The sequence below is a fragment of the Taudactylus pleione genome, unplaced genomic scaffold, assembly GCF_031769625.1.
Source record: "Taudactylus pleione unplaced genomic scaffold, aTauple2 ptg000690l, whole genome shotgun sequence".
In the NCBI taxonomy this organism is placed as follows: domain Eukaryota; kingdom Metazoa; phylum Chordata; class Amphibia; order Anura; family Myobatrachidae; genus Taudactylus; species Taudactylus pleione.
In genome coordinates this window covers 2,321,933-2,340,625 of record NW_028285092.1, presented here as the reverse complement: position 1 = coordinate 2,340,625, position 18,693 = coordinate 2,321,933, and the positions used below count along the sequence as shown (strand labels likewise).

Sequence of the window (18,693 nt, the reverse complement as noted above, 5' to 3'; positions counted from 1 at the left end):
ACAAACATAAAAAAACAGGGTAGGAGATAGCCACAAGTAACATGGCTATAAATTGAACAATGTGAATAGCATACAATAGAATTAGCAATCCATTATGGAGAGCTGCAAAATATTTATAATAAGTTTCCGGGCATAAACACATAAACAAAATTGAATCGTGATTCAAGCCTTAAGCTCCAGGCCAACCTGCCCCGAGTATTATATCATTAATACCTAATTCAGCTGAGCATAAACCTCATATAGGAGAATTATAAACGATAACTCTAAAGAAGGAAAACATGGCACATCTTCAATTAGCTCAGATATAAGAAGGCACAGAAAATTCCACTCTATAGACAGGACGAGAGAAAATGAAAAGACCAGTATCAAGGAGTGTCATGTATCTGTTGTTTCTGGAGAATTCACTCTACTTTCCTCCACCTCCTGGAGATATGCTTCTGCATCTGCCACAGATGATAAGTCCGCGAAAGCTGTTCCGTTATATAGGCGCAGCCTCGCAGGGTAGAGAAGAGCAAATTTCTTATTCATTTCAATTAAACGTGAACATAGCGGTGAAAATTCTTTCCTCGCCTTTGTTAGTTCTGTGGAGTAGTCTTGGATTAATAATATCTTATTATTCTCCCAAACAATGTTGCGATGCTTTCGAGATGCAAGCCATATAGCCTCCTTGTGTAGGAAATTTAGACACTTAAACAGCACCACCCGTGGACGTGCGTTGTCATACGTTTTATAAGCACCCAGTCTGTGTGCACGTTCTATCACCAAATCTGAGCATGTATCTTGAATTTGCAGCAACTCAGGAAGTGTGTCACAGAGAAAAGTAATAACTGTTTCAGGAAGACCTATCAGTCTCAAATTGTTTCTCCGCTACCTATTCTCAAGGTTCTCTAACTAACTTATTCCATATTTGGTGACGAGACTTAGCATTTTCAGTGACAGCCTTTTTCATGTGTGAGACATCCTGAAATAATTCACCCATTCACTATTCAAAACTCTCTGGGATAGTAGTGCTATTTGTTTATTAATGTCGGCTGCCTGTGCCTTTAATAGAGGGCCCATAGCCTATCTAATAGTGTTCACCAAGTCCCTGTAGGTGTGGGGGCATCTGGAGTGAATAGTACCTGGTCATCCGAGTACATGGTGAGGGGATCAGCAGCACAAGATGCATTATCAGAGTCCAGGAGCGGCGAGTCAGCGCCGTTTGAGTCCACAGCGTCCGGTGCCATCTTGGACTCAGTGCACCTTCTCTCCCTCTACTGTTTCTGTCGAGCTTGTTTGGGCGGCATAAGAGTCGCGAAGTAGCGCTCCATATAGCGGGGGTGCAGCGCTAGGGGTGGGCTGCTTGACAGCCGAGTGTGGAGGCTGGGAAGCCTTAACAAAGGTGCAGATCGGGCAGGCGGCAAGGGAGCTGAGCTCACACACTGCTGTTCATGTCGCAGCCGGAACCAGAAGTCATATTTGTATATGTTAAGACACCATGTATACTATACTGTTTTCTCGAATTTGTACTGGATCTTTTTTTATTTATTTCTTATTATTTTGATGTACGGTGTTATTTGCTTCAATAAAAAAATAATGATTTGGTGCTGGACCACCAACCTGAGGCACCCCTGCAAGTGTTCCGAAGCACCCCAAGGTGCCACGGCGCACAGTTTGGGAACCTCTGCCTTATACAGAATCTTTGGTCAAAAAAAGACATTCATTTCATATGGATAGCAATATATATCTGTAGACTCTGGGCCTGATTCAGCATTGGGAATAGAGTAAGATAAAGCTGTGTACCTGGACAAACCATGTTGCACTGCATGCGGTGCAAATACATACTGTTTTGCATGTGGGGTAAATACTGGCTGCTTTTGCATGTAGCCCACAAATGCTGCACAGCTTTATTTTTACACTGCAATTTACATGTCAGTTTGGACACACTCCTCCCAAATCTAAATCTCTACACTTTTTATATCTGCCCCACCTGATGTGCAGCATGGTTTTACCAAGATGCAGAGTGAATTGCTATATTTTAAGGTGCGTACACACGGAATGATATATCGTAACGATACGAACGATAACTAAATCGTTCAACGATATATCATTCCGTGTGCATGCAATGAATGGCCAACGATGCGTGCTCCCGCTGGACGATAACGATATCGTCCATTGGGCATGCTTGCAGGCCAATCTGGACGATATTGTTCATTTTCTATAGGGGTGTGCGATCATTGGTCGTTCATCGTTGGTGATATCTTTGGTGTGTGGATGAACAATATCATTCATCCAGCATACCAGGAATTTCAAGGGAGATCGTTCAGAAATACAGTTCGCTGAACAAATCGTCCCGTGTGTATCCAGCATTAATCTAATACCAAATCTGAATCAGGCTCTCTGTCAACAAAGACTCATATTCTATCCATATAGCCTGATACCATATTTGAATCTTTAAATGAAGTAGTTGGATCCAATACCTTAATGATATTACAAAAATTCTGGTTTTGGATATTGGTGAAGTATACCATGTCTGCTGTAATTTTATGTTTTTCATATGCTGAATGTTTATGTGGGAACATTGTCGCTGTGAATAGACCTGAATAGATCTGCAATTCCTGATATTTTCTGCAGTTTATACAGCTTTTGCAGCTATTGTTTCCATAATAAGTGATGCAAATTTAAATTTAAAAACGGAGAAAAAATGAACACCAGCCTGTGAATTCAAGTTTCATCAGATCTGTATCGTATGCTGATTGTTTGGTGGACTGAAATACTCCCAAGCATGTAGATAGGTAGCAGAGTCTGGGTACTTGTAAGCCTGTAGACCATTTTTTTCTCATATGCATCTATTGAAGAGTCATGCAAATATTTCCAGCATATGTTGGTTCCATGGTGGATAGTGCACTCTCCAAAATATGATCTTTCACAGAAGTTGAAAGATTACCTGTTAATAGGGAGCATTCATAACATTCTTTCAGTATCTAGTCCTCTGTCAATTACATATAGATTTGTGCACAAAGGCCATTTATAAATAACTGGTAGCGTCCATTTGTCACAATCAGAGCCCGGAGTGTGGGTGTCGGGATTTAGAAGTCTGGACCTTGCACTGACTGTCTCTCTGTCACCACTACACACAGAAACATGTACCCTAACCAGGACTCTGCAGCTTCACAATTTACATTGCACTATATTAAGCCTAACTCTGCCTAGACATTACTATTTATCATTTTGCTTTAATATTACTTATTTCTAACTCTGCCATAATTCCTATTTACACTCTGAAACTGTTAACACAGTCTATAGCTAACTCTGCAACATTTCATAATATTGCAATAACCTCGAGTCTTCCTGCAATATTACTGTTGAACCCTAAATCTGGTTTATAACAAATCTAATCATTTCTATATGGTTTACATTTCTATCTAATAATATTCTACATTATTATTACAGTCTTAACCTTATCTGGCCTTCCATGCTTTCCCGTCTCCATTGTTCTTTTTGGCCACGTTGCCATACTTTCCCTCCATTGGTCTTTCCGGCCATTATGCCTTCCCAGGGCTTAAAGTGGTCCTAAAGAGGTGGTGGAACTCACCTCTCCCGTTGCCTACTCCCCCCCACACATATATTAAGCGGAGCTATTCTGAGAGGCCAGAACTATGTGATGACTGATATTTACACGCACACACCGTTGTGTATAGGAAACTTTAAAGTGAAGGGTCGGGGGCCTGGGGGCTAAAACTTTGGGGGCTATGACAGTGTGAAATACATTTTAGATGCTTCCTGCCATCAGCTAGAGCACAGGTTCTCAAACTCAGTCCTCAGGACCCCAAACAGTGCATGTTTTCCAGGTCTCCTCATAAAATCGCAAGTGAGATAATTAGCTCCACTTGTGGATCTTTTAAAATGTGTCAATGAGTAATGAGTACACCTGTGCAGCTGCTGGGTGACCTGGAAAACGTGACCTGTGTGGGATCCTGAGGACCGAGTTTGAGAACCACTGAGCTAGAACAGTGGTTCTCAAACTCGGTCCTCAGGACCCCACACAGTTCATGTTTTGCAGATCACCCAGCAGGTGCACAGGTACAATTATTACTTAATGAAACATTTTAAAAGGTCCATAGGTGGAGCTAATTATCTCACTTGATTCAGTGTGGAGACATGGAAAACATGCACTGCACGAGTTTGAGAACCTGTGAGCTAGTCTACAATGTCAGGTCGCTTATAAAGAAAAAAAAAGTTTTCTATCCCACTGTCTCTTCAACACCATCTTCCTGTGTTTCTTGTCTCTTCAGAACCCCATTCCCGTGTCTTTACTCCAACCCCCGCCCAAAGCTCCCTGCCCCTGTGTCTCCTTTCACTCAAGCAGCTTATCTCTCTCCCCTCCCTATGTCCCTGTGTCTCCTCCCCCCATGTCCCTATAGCAGCAGCTCACCTTCATGCCTGCCCTGTCCCTTGCTCCTCTGTGCACTATGCAGCAGCAGTGAAGGCATGACGTCACATAAGCTGTGCCACAAAAGGAGCCTCCAGGACGCAGGGCTACAAAGTGAGTGACGGAGGGGCAAACCGTAGGTGGAGGAGGAACATGGAGCCAGAAACCGAGGCTCTAACTCATTTGGGACTACAACTCACGGCTGTTAAGTACCGCTGTGGCCGCTGCACTTGGTAGGTGAGAGACGCCCACCTCCGTTTGATTTACTCTACAATTGTTTGCACTTAGATTTCAAAACTACCTTATTTACTCCCCTCCCCCCTTCCACTTCCCCTTTTTTCCTTTTCCCCCATCATAACTATAATCAGTAGCCTGATCTTGCAGGCACTCCATTCCCCAACATACCAAATGCTCATGCTTATTTTAGAAAACAAATCCTTAGAGCAGTGTGACTCTTTAATAAAGGATTTACTTTACACATTATATATGCTCCATTTGGTTTGTTTCTACATAATATCATCAAACGGCCTATATACTATTTATGCACAAACCCCTCAGTAAACATCAAGCATATTATTAACCCGTCAAGGTGCAGACCTTAATAAACAATAAAATATTTTACCTTTTTAGGAGGTGTGGATCTCCTGATCTCTAAGGTCACTTGCTGCCGACCTGCAGCGAGCACCAAGTCACCTACCTACATCATTTAGGAGTAGAAATATGGCTCTTCAGAGACGTCACAGGATTCAAAAATATTGAACGTAACAAAAATAGCGGTAAAATATTAAATTGTATTATACACCAATAATCAGCAGGATGGGTTATTAAAGTATTTATATCATTAATAAGAAGATTGAGGACTCCCATATTAAATACTACAAATAGTGAGATGCTCAAACTGCTGTTAATTGTGAACTTTGAAATTCTAGAACACAGGTTCTCAAACTCTGTCCTCGTGATTCTGTGAGGAGACCTGGAAAACATGCACGGTTTGGGATCCTAAGTGAGATATTTGCTCCACCTGCGGATCTTTTAAAATGTGTCAGTGAGTAATGAATACACCTGTGCACCTCCTGGGCGACCTGCAAAACGTGAACTGTGTGGGGTCCTGAGAACCACTGGTCTAGAAGAGCCATAATTAATTGCAGCAAATCTACTTTTACATATAATGGTGAAAGACAAATGGTCTTTTAATAATGGTAACATGCAGTTGCGTAACTAGGGGGGCGCCTCAGGCCATGGTCCAGGACACTGTGGTCAGTGTAGTGCTGACCGGATGGAGTTCAGTTAGCACTACCCAGTAACAAAAACAGCCTGCGGCTGTGTGTTTGTTTTAACTAGCAGCCAATGAGAGTCAGACAGACTAATTGTCTGCTGCGCCCACTGCTAAAGGCGGGCTGGAGCTCACTCATGAGCTCCATCTTCCGGCTCCCGCAGTGGATGATGGATAAGAGTGACGTCATGACATCTCTCCCATAATGCAGAGTGGGCCGGCCTGGGAGGATTGAGGAGCGGACACTGGGTTTCAGGTAAATGTTTTTTTTTCAACGCGTGTCTCTTTGTCTGCACTACAGGAGGGTGCTGCATAGGGGGGATGGGGACGACTACTACAGGAGGGCACTGAATAGGGGGGACCACTACTGGGGGCACTGCATGGGGGGGCACTACATGGGGCACTATATAAGGGGCACTGCATAGGGGGGACCACTACTGGGGGCACAAGGGGCACTGCATAGGGGGATCACTACTGGGGGCCTGCATAAGGGGGACCACTCATGGGGGCACTGCTTCAGGGGGGACCACTACTGGGGGCACTGCACAAGGGGCACTATATAAGGGGCACTGCATAGGGGGACCACTACTGGGGGCCTGCATAAGGGGGACCACTCATGGGGGCACTGCTTCAGGGGGGACCACTACTGGGGGCACTGCACAAGGGGCACTATATAAGGGGCACTGCATAGGGGGACCACTACTGGGGGCCTGCATAAGGGGGGACCACTCATGGGGGCACTGCTTCAGGGGGGACCACTACTGGGGGCACTGCACAAGGGGCACTACTACTGGGGGCACTATATAAGGGGCACTGCATAGGGGGACCACTACTGGGGGCCTGCATAAGGGGGGACCACTCATGGGGGCACTGCATAGGGGGTGATCACTATTGGAGGCACTGCTTCAGGTGGCACCACTACTGGGGGCAGTATATAAGGGGCACTGCATAGGGGGACCACTACTGGGGGCACTATATAAGGGGCACTGCATAGGCGGGACCACTACTGGGGGCACAACATAGGGGCCTGCATAAGGGGGACCACTCATGGGGCACACCACTACAGGGGGCACTGAATAGGGAGGACCACAACAGGGGGTACTGCATGGGGGGGGGAAATCACTGCTGGGGGCCTGCATAAGGGGGAACCACTACTGGAGGCCTGCATAAAGGGGGACCACTACAGGAGGCACTGTATTTTCGGGGGGGGGGGGGCGGGAAAAGGGGCACTGCATTAAGGTGCGTATGGAATGGAAAGGAATGTTCCCAGAGTGAAGCCCCATTTTTCAGTGACCATGCCCATAGGTGGGGGCTTCATTTTTTAATTTGCCCTGGGCTCCAAATACCAGAGTTACGCCACTGGCTAATATTTGTTTCTCTAGGTGGACCAATAAACAAGAGCTGTACAGCAGTAGGTTTAATTGTTTTCTGGAGAATTTTGGGGAAATGCATTTTATTTTTGTGGATATATGGATATTTGTGCTCATCTGCTCTAATAATGTAATACTCTTATTTGTTTATTCCCGTACCCATGGTAGCAACACACTGACCCTGTATAGAATCAATATTAAAAAGAGACTGCTTTAAAAGGTTAGTTTCTGCTGAAACTACTGGTTAAGATGACTAAGCGGGTACGTGCTTTGGCGAAGCGGTGTAATTCTGAATTTTTGAGAAGACTGCGTGCACTGGTCCCAAGATAAAACCACTTATCAATTTTAACTTGGTGAGAACCTGGATGGATTTAACGATTCCTTTCTTTTACAAAAGGCAGGGGAAAAATACACACGGGTCTCTAAAGGGGTCTGCAAGGTCATCAATCTAAAAAGGTAATCTAAATGTTCAGCTGAGTTGAGTTGCGTAACCTATGGAAAACCTCAGCGATTAGCACTGGGTCCTGTTTTGTTTAATGTGTTCAATAGTGATGTACCAGGGATGTACAAGCAAATGTATTCCAAGGGCATAAGCTGGACCCCATCACAAAATTTGAAGGTGTGGCATTCAGGGCTTAAAGTGGTCCTGGAGAGGTGGTGAACTCATCTTCCCCGCCACCTACTCACCCCCCACACTAGGCGGAGCTACAGAGAGGCCAGAACAATGTGAAGACTGTCCTTTACACACACACACACGTGTCCCTCTAGCAGCAGTTCCCTGACCCTGCATCTCCTCTCTCACCAGCAGCTTATCCCCCCCCCCCAGTGTCCCTCTAGCAGTAGGTCACCTTCGTGCCTGCCCAGCTCTTGCTCCTCAGTGCACTACGCAGCGGCGGTGACTGCATGACATCAAATACGTTGTGCCGCAAAAGGAGCCACCAGGACGCAGGCCCACAAAGTTAGTGACAGGAGGGACAGACAGTCGGTGGAGGTGGAACATTGAGCCGGACACAGAGGATGGGGAGGCCGCCGCCACCAGACAGAGTAGGCCTCTGTCTGTCAGACTTCTATGAACAGATGTGGCGGAGGCGGAACTAGTTCCGCTTACCATTAGAGGTGACGGAACCCAGTGCCACCCCATTCCTGCCCACTAACACCTGGTGGCATTGATGTAGTTCATATAAAAAAAATAAAAACTTGACAAATGGGTTTTTGGTAGTATATAAATTATCTTCAGAATAAGTAGTAAAGAAATATTTTCTAAAAAAATAATCTAGCTTTGTTTGTCTGGTGGACATTGATGGGACGTTTTGCACATGAAAGTAGTCTTTCAGTAGACATTTTCACACACTTATGGTGCCCAGGTTGTAGGTTGCAAAGAGGGTATGTGTGTATCTTGTGCACAAGGTGAACCACCTGCTTTGCACTGTTGCGCCTGAATGGGTTTGGTCCATGACCTCTGCTGAACAAAGTTATTTCTACTCCTAGTCCCCCTCAGTATTCTAGCCTGTAATAATTTGGTTATTGATTTTACCTTTAGACAGAAAGAAAGACATACTTTTATAAAGTTTTTTCTATTTATATACTGTATTTGAAATACCTCAATTAGAAAAAGACCTCAATGAGAACAAATGTTCAACCTGAATAAATATCGCACAATAGTAAGTAGTGTTTCTGTAGTTAATTGAATCCATGCATTTACATAATTTAGCCACAAGTAAAAACAATTTACACAGTTTCTCCAGTTTATTTTTTTTATTTCAAGAGTCATAGTTGTTAGCAAGCAGCAGCTCTGTAGACCAGCCAGATGGAAAAATACAGCACAAGGTTACAAGTAGCAAAGCTATGGAACATTGGAAGTTTCCTTTAAACACTTTATAAAAAAAAAGACAAAAAATAACAAACAAAAACAACAATAAGAGTTCATACAAGACTGGTGGAATGGTTGATCTGCAATGGGCAGGTTAGAATGCCCAACACATGCCATCGTAATATTTTGGCACACATTACATTTTGAATCAATTCATACTATAAACTAAAACGGTAAATTACAGTATAAGTTTGGCTCCATTAGACATATATCTAATTCTACATCAGTAAATTAGGAAACATTGATAGAATTTTTTTTCTAAATAATCCTAATGTTAAACAAGAAAATTAAATAAAAAGAAAAATACTGTTTTGGTAATTTAGGTCTTGCCTTTAAACTGACCCCTCCCAAAAACTTGTTCTTTCATTTTCCAGTCTAATAAACAATAATAATAAAAAAAAAATAAACTAATACAAAACTTTTCCAGATCACAGCCCAGGAAAAATAAAATAAAATAGCAAAATGTGCAGTGATGGCATAAAACGCATGTATCACTTACATATAAAATTGTATGCTGCTTTTACATACTAAATGACTTGCTGAGAATGGCGTTATACATGGAAAAGCAAGGTTCTGTATTGAAGCACACATTTAGTTCACAAGGTGTCGTCTCAAGACAAAAAAATATAGTAATAAAAAAAGCAGTGTGGCTTGTTCAAAATACATTGAGGCTACCACAGTTTAGAGAGAAATACGTAATATTGTAAAGCGACACAAGTGTAGGAAATATATCAGAAGTCATAACAAGATCACAGTAATTTGAAATACAAGATTATGCACCACTTTAGTTTTGATGTATTTTATGCAGTTTTATCAATAAAGTTGAAATGTGAGAGTTGCAATTTTTTTCCAAACTAAATCATAGCCTTAAGGCAGCCTTAATAGCACTGCTAATAGAATGACATTTAACAGCAGCTCTGAAGAACCAATGACCCACACTGGCTACAGTCAATAATATATAGCCACACTGATAAATTGTTTCCACTTTATCTTGTAACTAATTTGGCCTGGACTAATTTCAATGTCTCACTAATATCCAAATGATCCAGTTATTCAGAACACTGAGTTGTATAGCACCATTATATAGAGCATGTCACATGTCACAACAGCATAAAGGATCGTCCTACAATGCACGACAATACTCGTGCCTGTAACTAAAGACTTTAAATCCTATATCACCTCCAAGAAGAGTTTGGTTTCAAATATTAACTGGTTATTTGCAATGTCACACATAGCTGGCATTACTTATATTAAATGCTAAACCCCATTTACTTGTCTCAGGAGACTTTAGTTATGTATTAGGAGAGAATTAGATTCTGTGTGTCATTTTCTCTCATATGCACACAGGTAAATCCTATGACAATATTATTGAGTCATACTTAGGTCTCTATTGTGTATGAGGTAGTTTATTTATTTGATCTTATGTATTTGTCATTTAAATCGTTTTCTTTATAGTAAAGGTCACTCAAATATTTAATTTGTTTGTTCTGATCAGAACATGCTGGATAATGGCGATTTTGTTTATTTACAATATTTGTGTCATGTATAGCAATAACAATTTATTAAGTACTGAAGTTTTACAAAACTCACAGCATCCTGCTGATCAATATACCTTGTATTTTGTTAAAGTAAATAAAGAAAATTGCAAACCCAGTAAACTCTTCAGTAACCAAAGCATTTCTTGTTGTGCAATGCCCTGCAGATGCAGTGGAACAAAGAACATAGGGTTTTTTTGTTTGTTTGTTTTTTATACAAGAAAGATCAAACTGTATATTGAGGTCACAGGTAACAGGTGCTCAGTACTCCCACAGGGTAGAGGAGTCAATAGATTCGGCATTGGCTTTCAGAACACCAGCATGATCACCCTTCAAGTAAAGGGAATTCACCTTGATTGCTACCTTGTTCTGATCACAGAATTCAAAGAAGAAATCTACCCGGGTAGGGCTACTGCTGGTAACGGATGTATCACTGCCCACAGTCCAGTATTTCCCAGTGGAATCTACAAACAAAATTACAATTAGACCAGATAAGAGAACTGGCAAAAACTTACATGATTAATAATTTCAAAACTAATCTTGTTCCTGTACATTTAGAGACATAGGATATAATTGCATCAGAAGATGTCAACATAGCATGTTGGCCTTGTAGAAGAGAAATAATAAAACTCCAAAGTCCTATTGCAACACTACTCCCAACGTGTGCACAGTACCTCCCATTGCAACATCAGAGGCCATGCTTATGGAGACGCTAGTCACAGGACGAGACTATTATATTATATGAATAAATTAGCCTGCTGCACATGTGTGCAGATGCCATTGTCTTGCTTGCATATACTATCTAAAGGGCAGTTATTTACAAGCTGCAAGAAGAGTACTAATGTACAGTGAATGATTACATTGAACAGCAACTGAGCATGCCCAAGATGGCTACCTTGCCCTCTGTATATGTAAAGTGCTCTGAGTCCTATTGGGAGAAAGACGCTTTATAAATAAAGTATTATTATACTGCACTTCAATGCAACAATATTTCATTATTAAAAGTTACCTTTTAGATTGTAGGCACCATCGTTAAATTCCAGTTGAAAGACATCATAAATTGAGCGATTAGAATCAAGGGTCCCAGTCATTTTACGGCACCCTATAAATCCATGTTCTCCTCTTAGGACAATTAGTGGACGGTTGATGAGTTTCATTAAGAAATGCTCTGTCTCCACTACATAAGAATTAGAAGATGTTAACAAAGAAACAAAAAGCATGAATACATTTCTCTACACTTATTTTGTTTGCGGGAAGGGGGTGATAAAAAAAATAAATAAAAAAATAAGTGAAGCAAAACTCATCAGTTCCTGGAAAAAAAAAAAGTATACAGCAATAAGATGTCATTTGTATTTTTACAGAAAATTAGGTTCCACTTTTAAAACTAGAAGCTAAGCATTTGCAGATATGGGGCTGGGCTTGCGTTGTTCCATTACAGACATTGGGGATAATACAGCGATAGGGCATACAAACACCTCATTTTTGCACTGCAGGAAGAGAGGAGGGCGGTCTTAGTTCAACTCTAAACTGCAGTTTAAAAATAAAACTAGTATATGTGCGCTACATGCAAAAGCAGACAGTATTTACCCTGCATGGGAAAAAATGCATACCCCTCTTGCTTTGCATCACAGTGTGTACAGGAAAAAAGTCTTTATAAAAGGACTACCCAGTCCTCAAGTATAATTAAATTCAAAGTTATAAGACACCCTTGTAACATGCACTCAATGTCCACTCCATTAAGAACACCTTTCTAGTAATGGGTATGAAATCCCCCCCAACCCCGCCCCATTTTTTTTCCCCACAGCCTCAATTTGCCACACCGTGGATTTAATGAGGTGCTGGAAGAATATCAGATTCTGGTCCATACTGACATAATAGCATCACGCAGTTGTGTCAGATTTGCAAGCTGCATGTGCAAGCTACACCTCACATTGCACCACTTCACAAAGACCCTCTATTACATTGAGATATGGTGACTGTAAGCTGGATATATTGCCATTTGCCTTTGAACTCGAAGGTATTTTTGCCCACTGGATGTTTTTTGTTTGTACACGTGCTCTGTAAACTCTAGAGACTATTATTAGTGATAAGGCCAGTAGATTAGCAGTTTCTGAGCTTCTCAAACAACCCTTACTGACAAAACAATCATCCTACAGCCAGGCCCGCCAAGAGCCGCGGCGGGCCCGGGTAACGGGGTGTGGTCTAATCGCGGGAGACGTGGCCACGCTCCCTTCCCGAAAAAAAAAAAGTTTTGCTGCGCGGTGGGGAGGGGGGCGCTCTGAGCCCCTCAAAGCCAGGGGGGGTGCGATCTCCCCCCCTGGCTTTGAGGGGTCCCTAAGGAAGCCCGGGCAATCTGTACCCGCTCCCCCCCATTTGGGCGCCTCTGCCTACAGTCAAAGTAACTAAGACTAGATTACATTTCTTCCACATTATTGTGTTTGGTCTTAACAACTAAAAATCTTGATCACGTCTGCATGCTTTTATGCATCTAGCTGTAGCCACATGATTAGGTTCCCAAACTGTGTGCCGCGGCACCCTGTGGTGCCTCAGGTTGGTGGTCCAGCAGCAAATCAAATTCTTCATGGTCAATGTAATGTAAATATGTGCACAAACAGAAGCACTAACCTGACTACCACTATTACCCCTTTTACACTAAAGGTTCCAACCCGGGACAGACCCCATGATATACCGCGGCGCTGACCAGGGCATAGACACCATTCACACCGGACCCGGATCAGTACTGACCCAGTTCTCTAGTGCAGGTGAGCAGTGCATCTTCCCCTCCCTCCCCGACCCTCTTACCTTACTCTGCAGCGGTCCGGAGGCAGTGAGGACGGGTGCGGTTCACTGCTCCGTTCTGGTCAGGCCGGCAGTAGACACTTGGAGATGATATAATCTCCAAGCGCCACTGGAGCCGGCCAATTAGGTGGCATGCGGCGTGACCCGGGTCATCGTGACCTGGGTCGTGCCGTTTACACTGCAGGGTGACACGTGAACGACCTGTGCTCAATCCCGCAAGCTAGCCGGGTCGGACCCCCAGGTCACTGGACCCAGGTTGATCCGTTTACACAGACTAAAATTTCCGGTTGATGTGCGTTCACGTCAACCCAGGATTTTACAGTCAGTGTAAAAGGGGTATATATAACCAAACCTAAGAAAGACAGGTAAGCACAAATCTGTAAACCACCACATAACCTAAGGTTAGCACAATTTACAGCACATTTTTTTCTGAACTTATCAATAACAAACTTTTGGCTTAGGGGTGCCGTTAGGGTCAAAAAGTTAAATTGCAGTTCACAGCTCATTACCGATGTGTACATAGGAAGTATTTCTTCCCCCTATGTTGAAAGCCATGGGTCATTCTGCTATCAGATCTTTATGATGTAATTTCTCTCTCTCTTTCTCATAAGGTCTTCTGGGTGAACAGGGTACTTTCTTTCTGACTTAACTATTGTGACTAACAACTATTTTATCGATGTAATAAAGCTAGGTGTATTACATGTATACATGTAGCGAATAAAATAAGCTTCATCTGCATTTGAATCTAAAAAATAATTCACTATTACTTCCTATATGAATTGTGATTCTAGTTAGGTCATATATATCTTTTATATTGCCCCTGCAATCTTTAATATATAGGGAGGACTACATGCCCCCTAAAAATTAGGTTCCTGGAACACAAGAGAAATGTATTAAAAGGAGTTCTAAATCACAGTGTATCTCAACACTTTTTTGAGTGTCATAAGAACCCCAAAGACCTAAAAGTGATTGCAATGGAACATATTGATAATACCTGTAGGGGTGGGGACAGGTTCAATACCCTGTGCAGACAAGAGGCCGCTTGGATTCTCAAATTGCAAACCCTTAAATCTTACGGTCAATGAAAAAATTGACTTGGAATTTATTTAATAGCAATACTATTATGGTGTCTATCCTTTTTTTTGTATTTTTCCCTTTTTATATATGTTGTGTCTATATTGATCTTCTGAGTGTATGTAAAGGTCACGAATAGGATTTATGTTTACAGAAATTATCTCTATAGAAAAGGTTCCTTGCATCCTCTCAATATACCTGTTGAGAATAAGGAGCATGTCATTTAGAATTTCAAAGTCGGTGGATTTATTTGCTTTAATTTTTCTTATTATAGATTTTTTTAATCATGTATGCTATTGTAGTAGTAATAATAATAATAATATCAGTGTTATTAACGATTGCTCCTTATGATTCTTTTGTGGCTATTACTGAATGTTCTATATATTAAATACTGTATAGCTGTTTTAAACTGTTTGGAGTAGCAATTATGGTTATCCCTAACACCTGTGACTCTAATCAAGATGAGGGAATAAAGAGAGACCTAAAGCTCCCAATCAGGATGCACCCGCTTCTTGAGAAAGCCGTGGTTCACGGAGAAAAGCGTTGAGGACTACAGGTGCTATCTTCATTTGCATCATACTGCACTGTGCCTGTTCAACTCCATTGTGCCCGGATAAAGCGGTTTGTTGGGGATTCTTAAACATTGCCGATTAACTGTTCCTCTGGATGGCCTGTCTGGCCTAGCTCACTGTAGCTTACCCTTGCAGCAGATGACCGCCTGAGTTATTGCGGCTCTCTGCTTCTTTACAACCAGCGGACCCCTCAGCATGTCTGTGCAGCAGCGCGAGTTACCTGTTGGTGGTCTCGCTTGTTGCCGGCTGTGACGCTGTGGGTCTGGCGCTTACAGACAGCGAGTATAAACGAGGATATTGGATGTTATGACTTTTTCCCACATGTGTGAAACTGCTATCCCCATACTCATAGCCTAACCGGACTGAGGATTAGAGACGTATTTGGAGTTTATTAGCACATGCAAATTTATGCCTTTTAAAACTTTGTTCAACATTCGTCATGGAGGATTAGGAAAAGGCTAATGGGGGGCATCTACTAGACGATAAAGTTGAACGATTGAACGATAATGATAAAATCGTTCTATAATCGTTCGCAAATCGTGCAGTAATTGTTTCTAACGATGTACGATGCGCGCTCCCGCTGGTCGTTTGATCATCTCCTCCATCGACTGAACATGCAGGTCAATTTCACTTGATCGTTTACACATCGTTTACACATCGTTCACGCTGAACGATCAAACGATGAACCACTATCTGCCCACTATAGCTGAAAGCTCTCAATCACAGATTCAAACAACATAGTTTATCGTTAGATCTTTTGCAAATCTTTTGCAAATCTTTTGCACATTGTTCAGAGTGGAAGATCTAATTTCAGGGGAAACTTCAAGGGAAAATCGCTAAGAGGTTGGACAGGGATAAAATCGTCTAGTGGATGCCCCCCATAAGGCTGACTATCTTCCATATATTTTTGCGCTCTTGGATTATTATCAGAGACATTGCTATTTGTGTGCTTCATCCGTCATGGTTACAATATATCGTTACATTTAACAACAACAGTAACTCTTTCAATATGTGAAGGCGTTATTGCACATTTACTCCCCATGTTCATGTTTTAATATTAACTTTGTGCACATTGCTATTTATATGTACTCCCGGGAGTTATTCAACTTGTGAAATATTTTTTATAAATATATGTTATCTATTGGGATTATGAATTATTATTTCTGAACGCCACAGCTTACTGCACATTTTCTTCTTTGTGTCAACATGGTAGCAGCTGCAATAGCACGATTATGGTATTGCAGATGGTGTGATGCCTCCTGCATGCATTACTGATCCAAGCTGCATCCTTGGACGCATCATCGGATCATCTGCGCTTCCATCGTCCGGCTGAGAGACCATGTGGTAATACAAATCAGCAGCAGATGAGTAAAAGAGCCCAGGAAATCTCAGTCAGCCGACGGAGATCCTGGCCTCTCCCTTCCCCCCCAACAGCAGCGACACGCCGCCGTTTTGGGAATGGTGGAAGTCTCTGCCCTCTCTCCACCCAAAAAATGGCAGCAGACTGACAGTCTGCTGCCGGACTGTGTGCAGGATCGCAGACCCATACTGCACATGTACAGTACAGGTCAGGCGCATGAACCCGGTCACTGCGTCTGCAGCTGAATCGCCCTTTGTGCGGAAGCCTCTTTCTACTCGTCGTTAAAAAGGGACCAAGGGCCCGATTCAGAGATGGACGAAATTCAGAACTGCACACAAGCAGCTGTGCAATTCCGTCCATCTAAAATGCAAATACAGCAGGAGGTGTCTGCAGGAAACAGACACCTTCTTGCTCCATCTGCGGTCCCAGTGCTGCGACCAAGGTCACTGTCTGGGATCACCTTCGCAGCTATCTGTCAGCCTAATTGGGTCCTGGCAGCTTGCAAGGCCACGAAATCTGCATCCACTGACACACACCCTGGCCTGGTCTGTCCTGGAAAACTGGGGCGACAATCCGTTTTGGGAACGCGGGCCCAGGAACTCCCCCGCTCCACCTCCCAAACATCGCAGCCTGTCAATCACACCACCACCATACATGAACTCTCACCTTGGACAGGAATAGATTAACAGATACTGGGGTAGATGTATGAAGCTCTGGAAAGTGATAAAGTGCTGAGTGATAAACAATCAACTAATCAGCTCCCAACTGTCATGTTACAGGCTGTGTTTGAAAAATGACAATTGGGAGCTGATTGGCTGATCGTTTATCACTTTCCACTTTATCACTTTCCAGAGCTTCATACATCTGCCCCATTGTGTGGAGAAAATTGGTTAATGGGTGCTAAAGGGGTTATGGGGTGCTGGCAGGATGAGTGAATGTGTTGCTGGGAGTGGATGCGAATGGACATAGTGGGGGTGATTCAATTTCAGTTCCTTCCCTCCTAAAGTGCATCTAGAAATAAACATTAAAGTAGGGATTTGGGGCTAGTGAGTACCCCGCACTTATCATGGGAATATCCGATTAATGCAGCTAATCCCAAACATTTTCGTGCGAGAATGCAGACACCATGACCAGGTCGCACAAAACACTTGAATAGCTCCAATGTGGTTTAGATGGGAACTACAAACACATGAATCGCCCCCATTGGGTGTTTTGTACAATAATATTTGATAGATTTACAGACATGATGTGTAGGGTTCACATTAGGTTGTTTTAAGCATATGGAAGAATGTGCCCTGCCCCCTTTTGCAGCGTCATGCTGAGCTCCGGATGAGAGCCCTTTGGAGTGGAGGTGGTTGATGCCATGCCGCTTCTTGTACTGAGAGAATATTAAATATTGGGGGCACAGATATGGGGCACCGATGTGTGGCATAATAAGGTATTGGGGATGCTGTAGTCTGGCATATCATGTATTGGGGGAACTTTAACGTGAAAGGATATACCGCCGGGATGTATTAAAATACACATGCAGCCCATCCCTGAGAAATTTAGAAGTAAAGTGATCACTTTACTTTCAGTTTCCATTGCCAGCTGTGCTACTGTGCATGCCTGGTCTGCTGACCGTGCATATGGATCATATGGATCCCTCTCCTGGAAACTTTTGTGGAGTGCAGCCTACAGTATAGGCTACAATGTCTAGCTAGCACTATCTGTAGATGTTACTGGGGCCAAGCAATTAAGTAGACCCCATTGAAAACTAAGGTGGCTTTAGCAATCAAATAAGGATTCCCACATTGATAGATTCAGGATATCCTTAATATTTATACTCCTCATATACTCTTCAATAAATAGGCCCCTGAGTTAGCTCAGTGCCAACGGTTCGGTCATATCAAGTTTTTGTAAAACTGTTATGCTGGTATAATATTCCTGACCATATTTATAGTATTGCACTTTACGTCAACAGTCTGTCTGGTTTCATTAGTAACACTTCACAAAATCTATACTATGTGGGAAGACAAACAATATGAAATTAAATTATGTGTATATATGTATGCATTTGTGTATACATGTATAAGCTTCACTTAAATGATATTGGATCTAGACCCCATAGTGAGAACTAAAAAAAAAGTCACTTAGTATAGCTATTAATAAGGTTAGGTCTATCTATATAGAGAGGTGTCATATTCCCCCACATCACTACGTCACACCCCTTGCATCAGCACACAATAGGCCCTTTGTAAATTTCAGCTCCAGGCCCATGTGGACCTTAATCTGGCATGGTCTCTCTCCAAGGCTTAGTACATAGGTCTCCTGAAAGTATCGTTTGGTAGGAGATTAGGGGGTCTGCTACGTGGTCTAAGCTTCCCCAACAAGTCCAGTATCAGCTCCACAAGGTGGGCAGACATATCCCCAGGGTAGCAGTTTCCCTG

At 42.6% G+C, this 18,693-nt stretch overlaps 1 protein-coding gene across 1 annotated transcript in view; it reads right to left on the bottom strand.

Annotated features, from left to right (window-relative positions):
* Window positions 1-8,790: 8,790 nt before the first annotated feature.
* Window positions 8,791-18,693, bottom strand: part of FSCN1 (fascin actin-bundling protein 1) — a 57,901-nt gene continuing 47,998 nt past the window's right edge. Inside the window, exons 4-5 of the mRNA XM_088456232.1 lie at window positions 11,469-11,636; window positions 8,791-10,923 (exon numbers count right to left, since the gene is read on the bottom strand). Of these exons, the coding sequence (XP_088312358.1) occupies window positions 10,721-10,923; window positions 11,469-11,636 (371 nt within the window). The 3' untranslated portion in view covers window positions 8,791-10,720. The remainder of the gene's footprint in view (window positions 10,924-11,468; window positions 11,637-18,693) is intronic.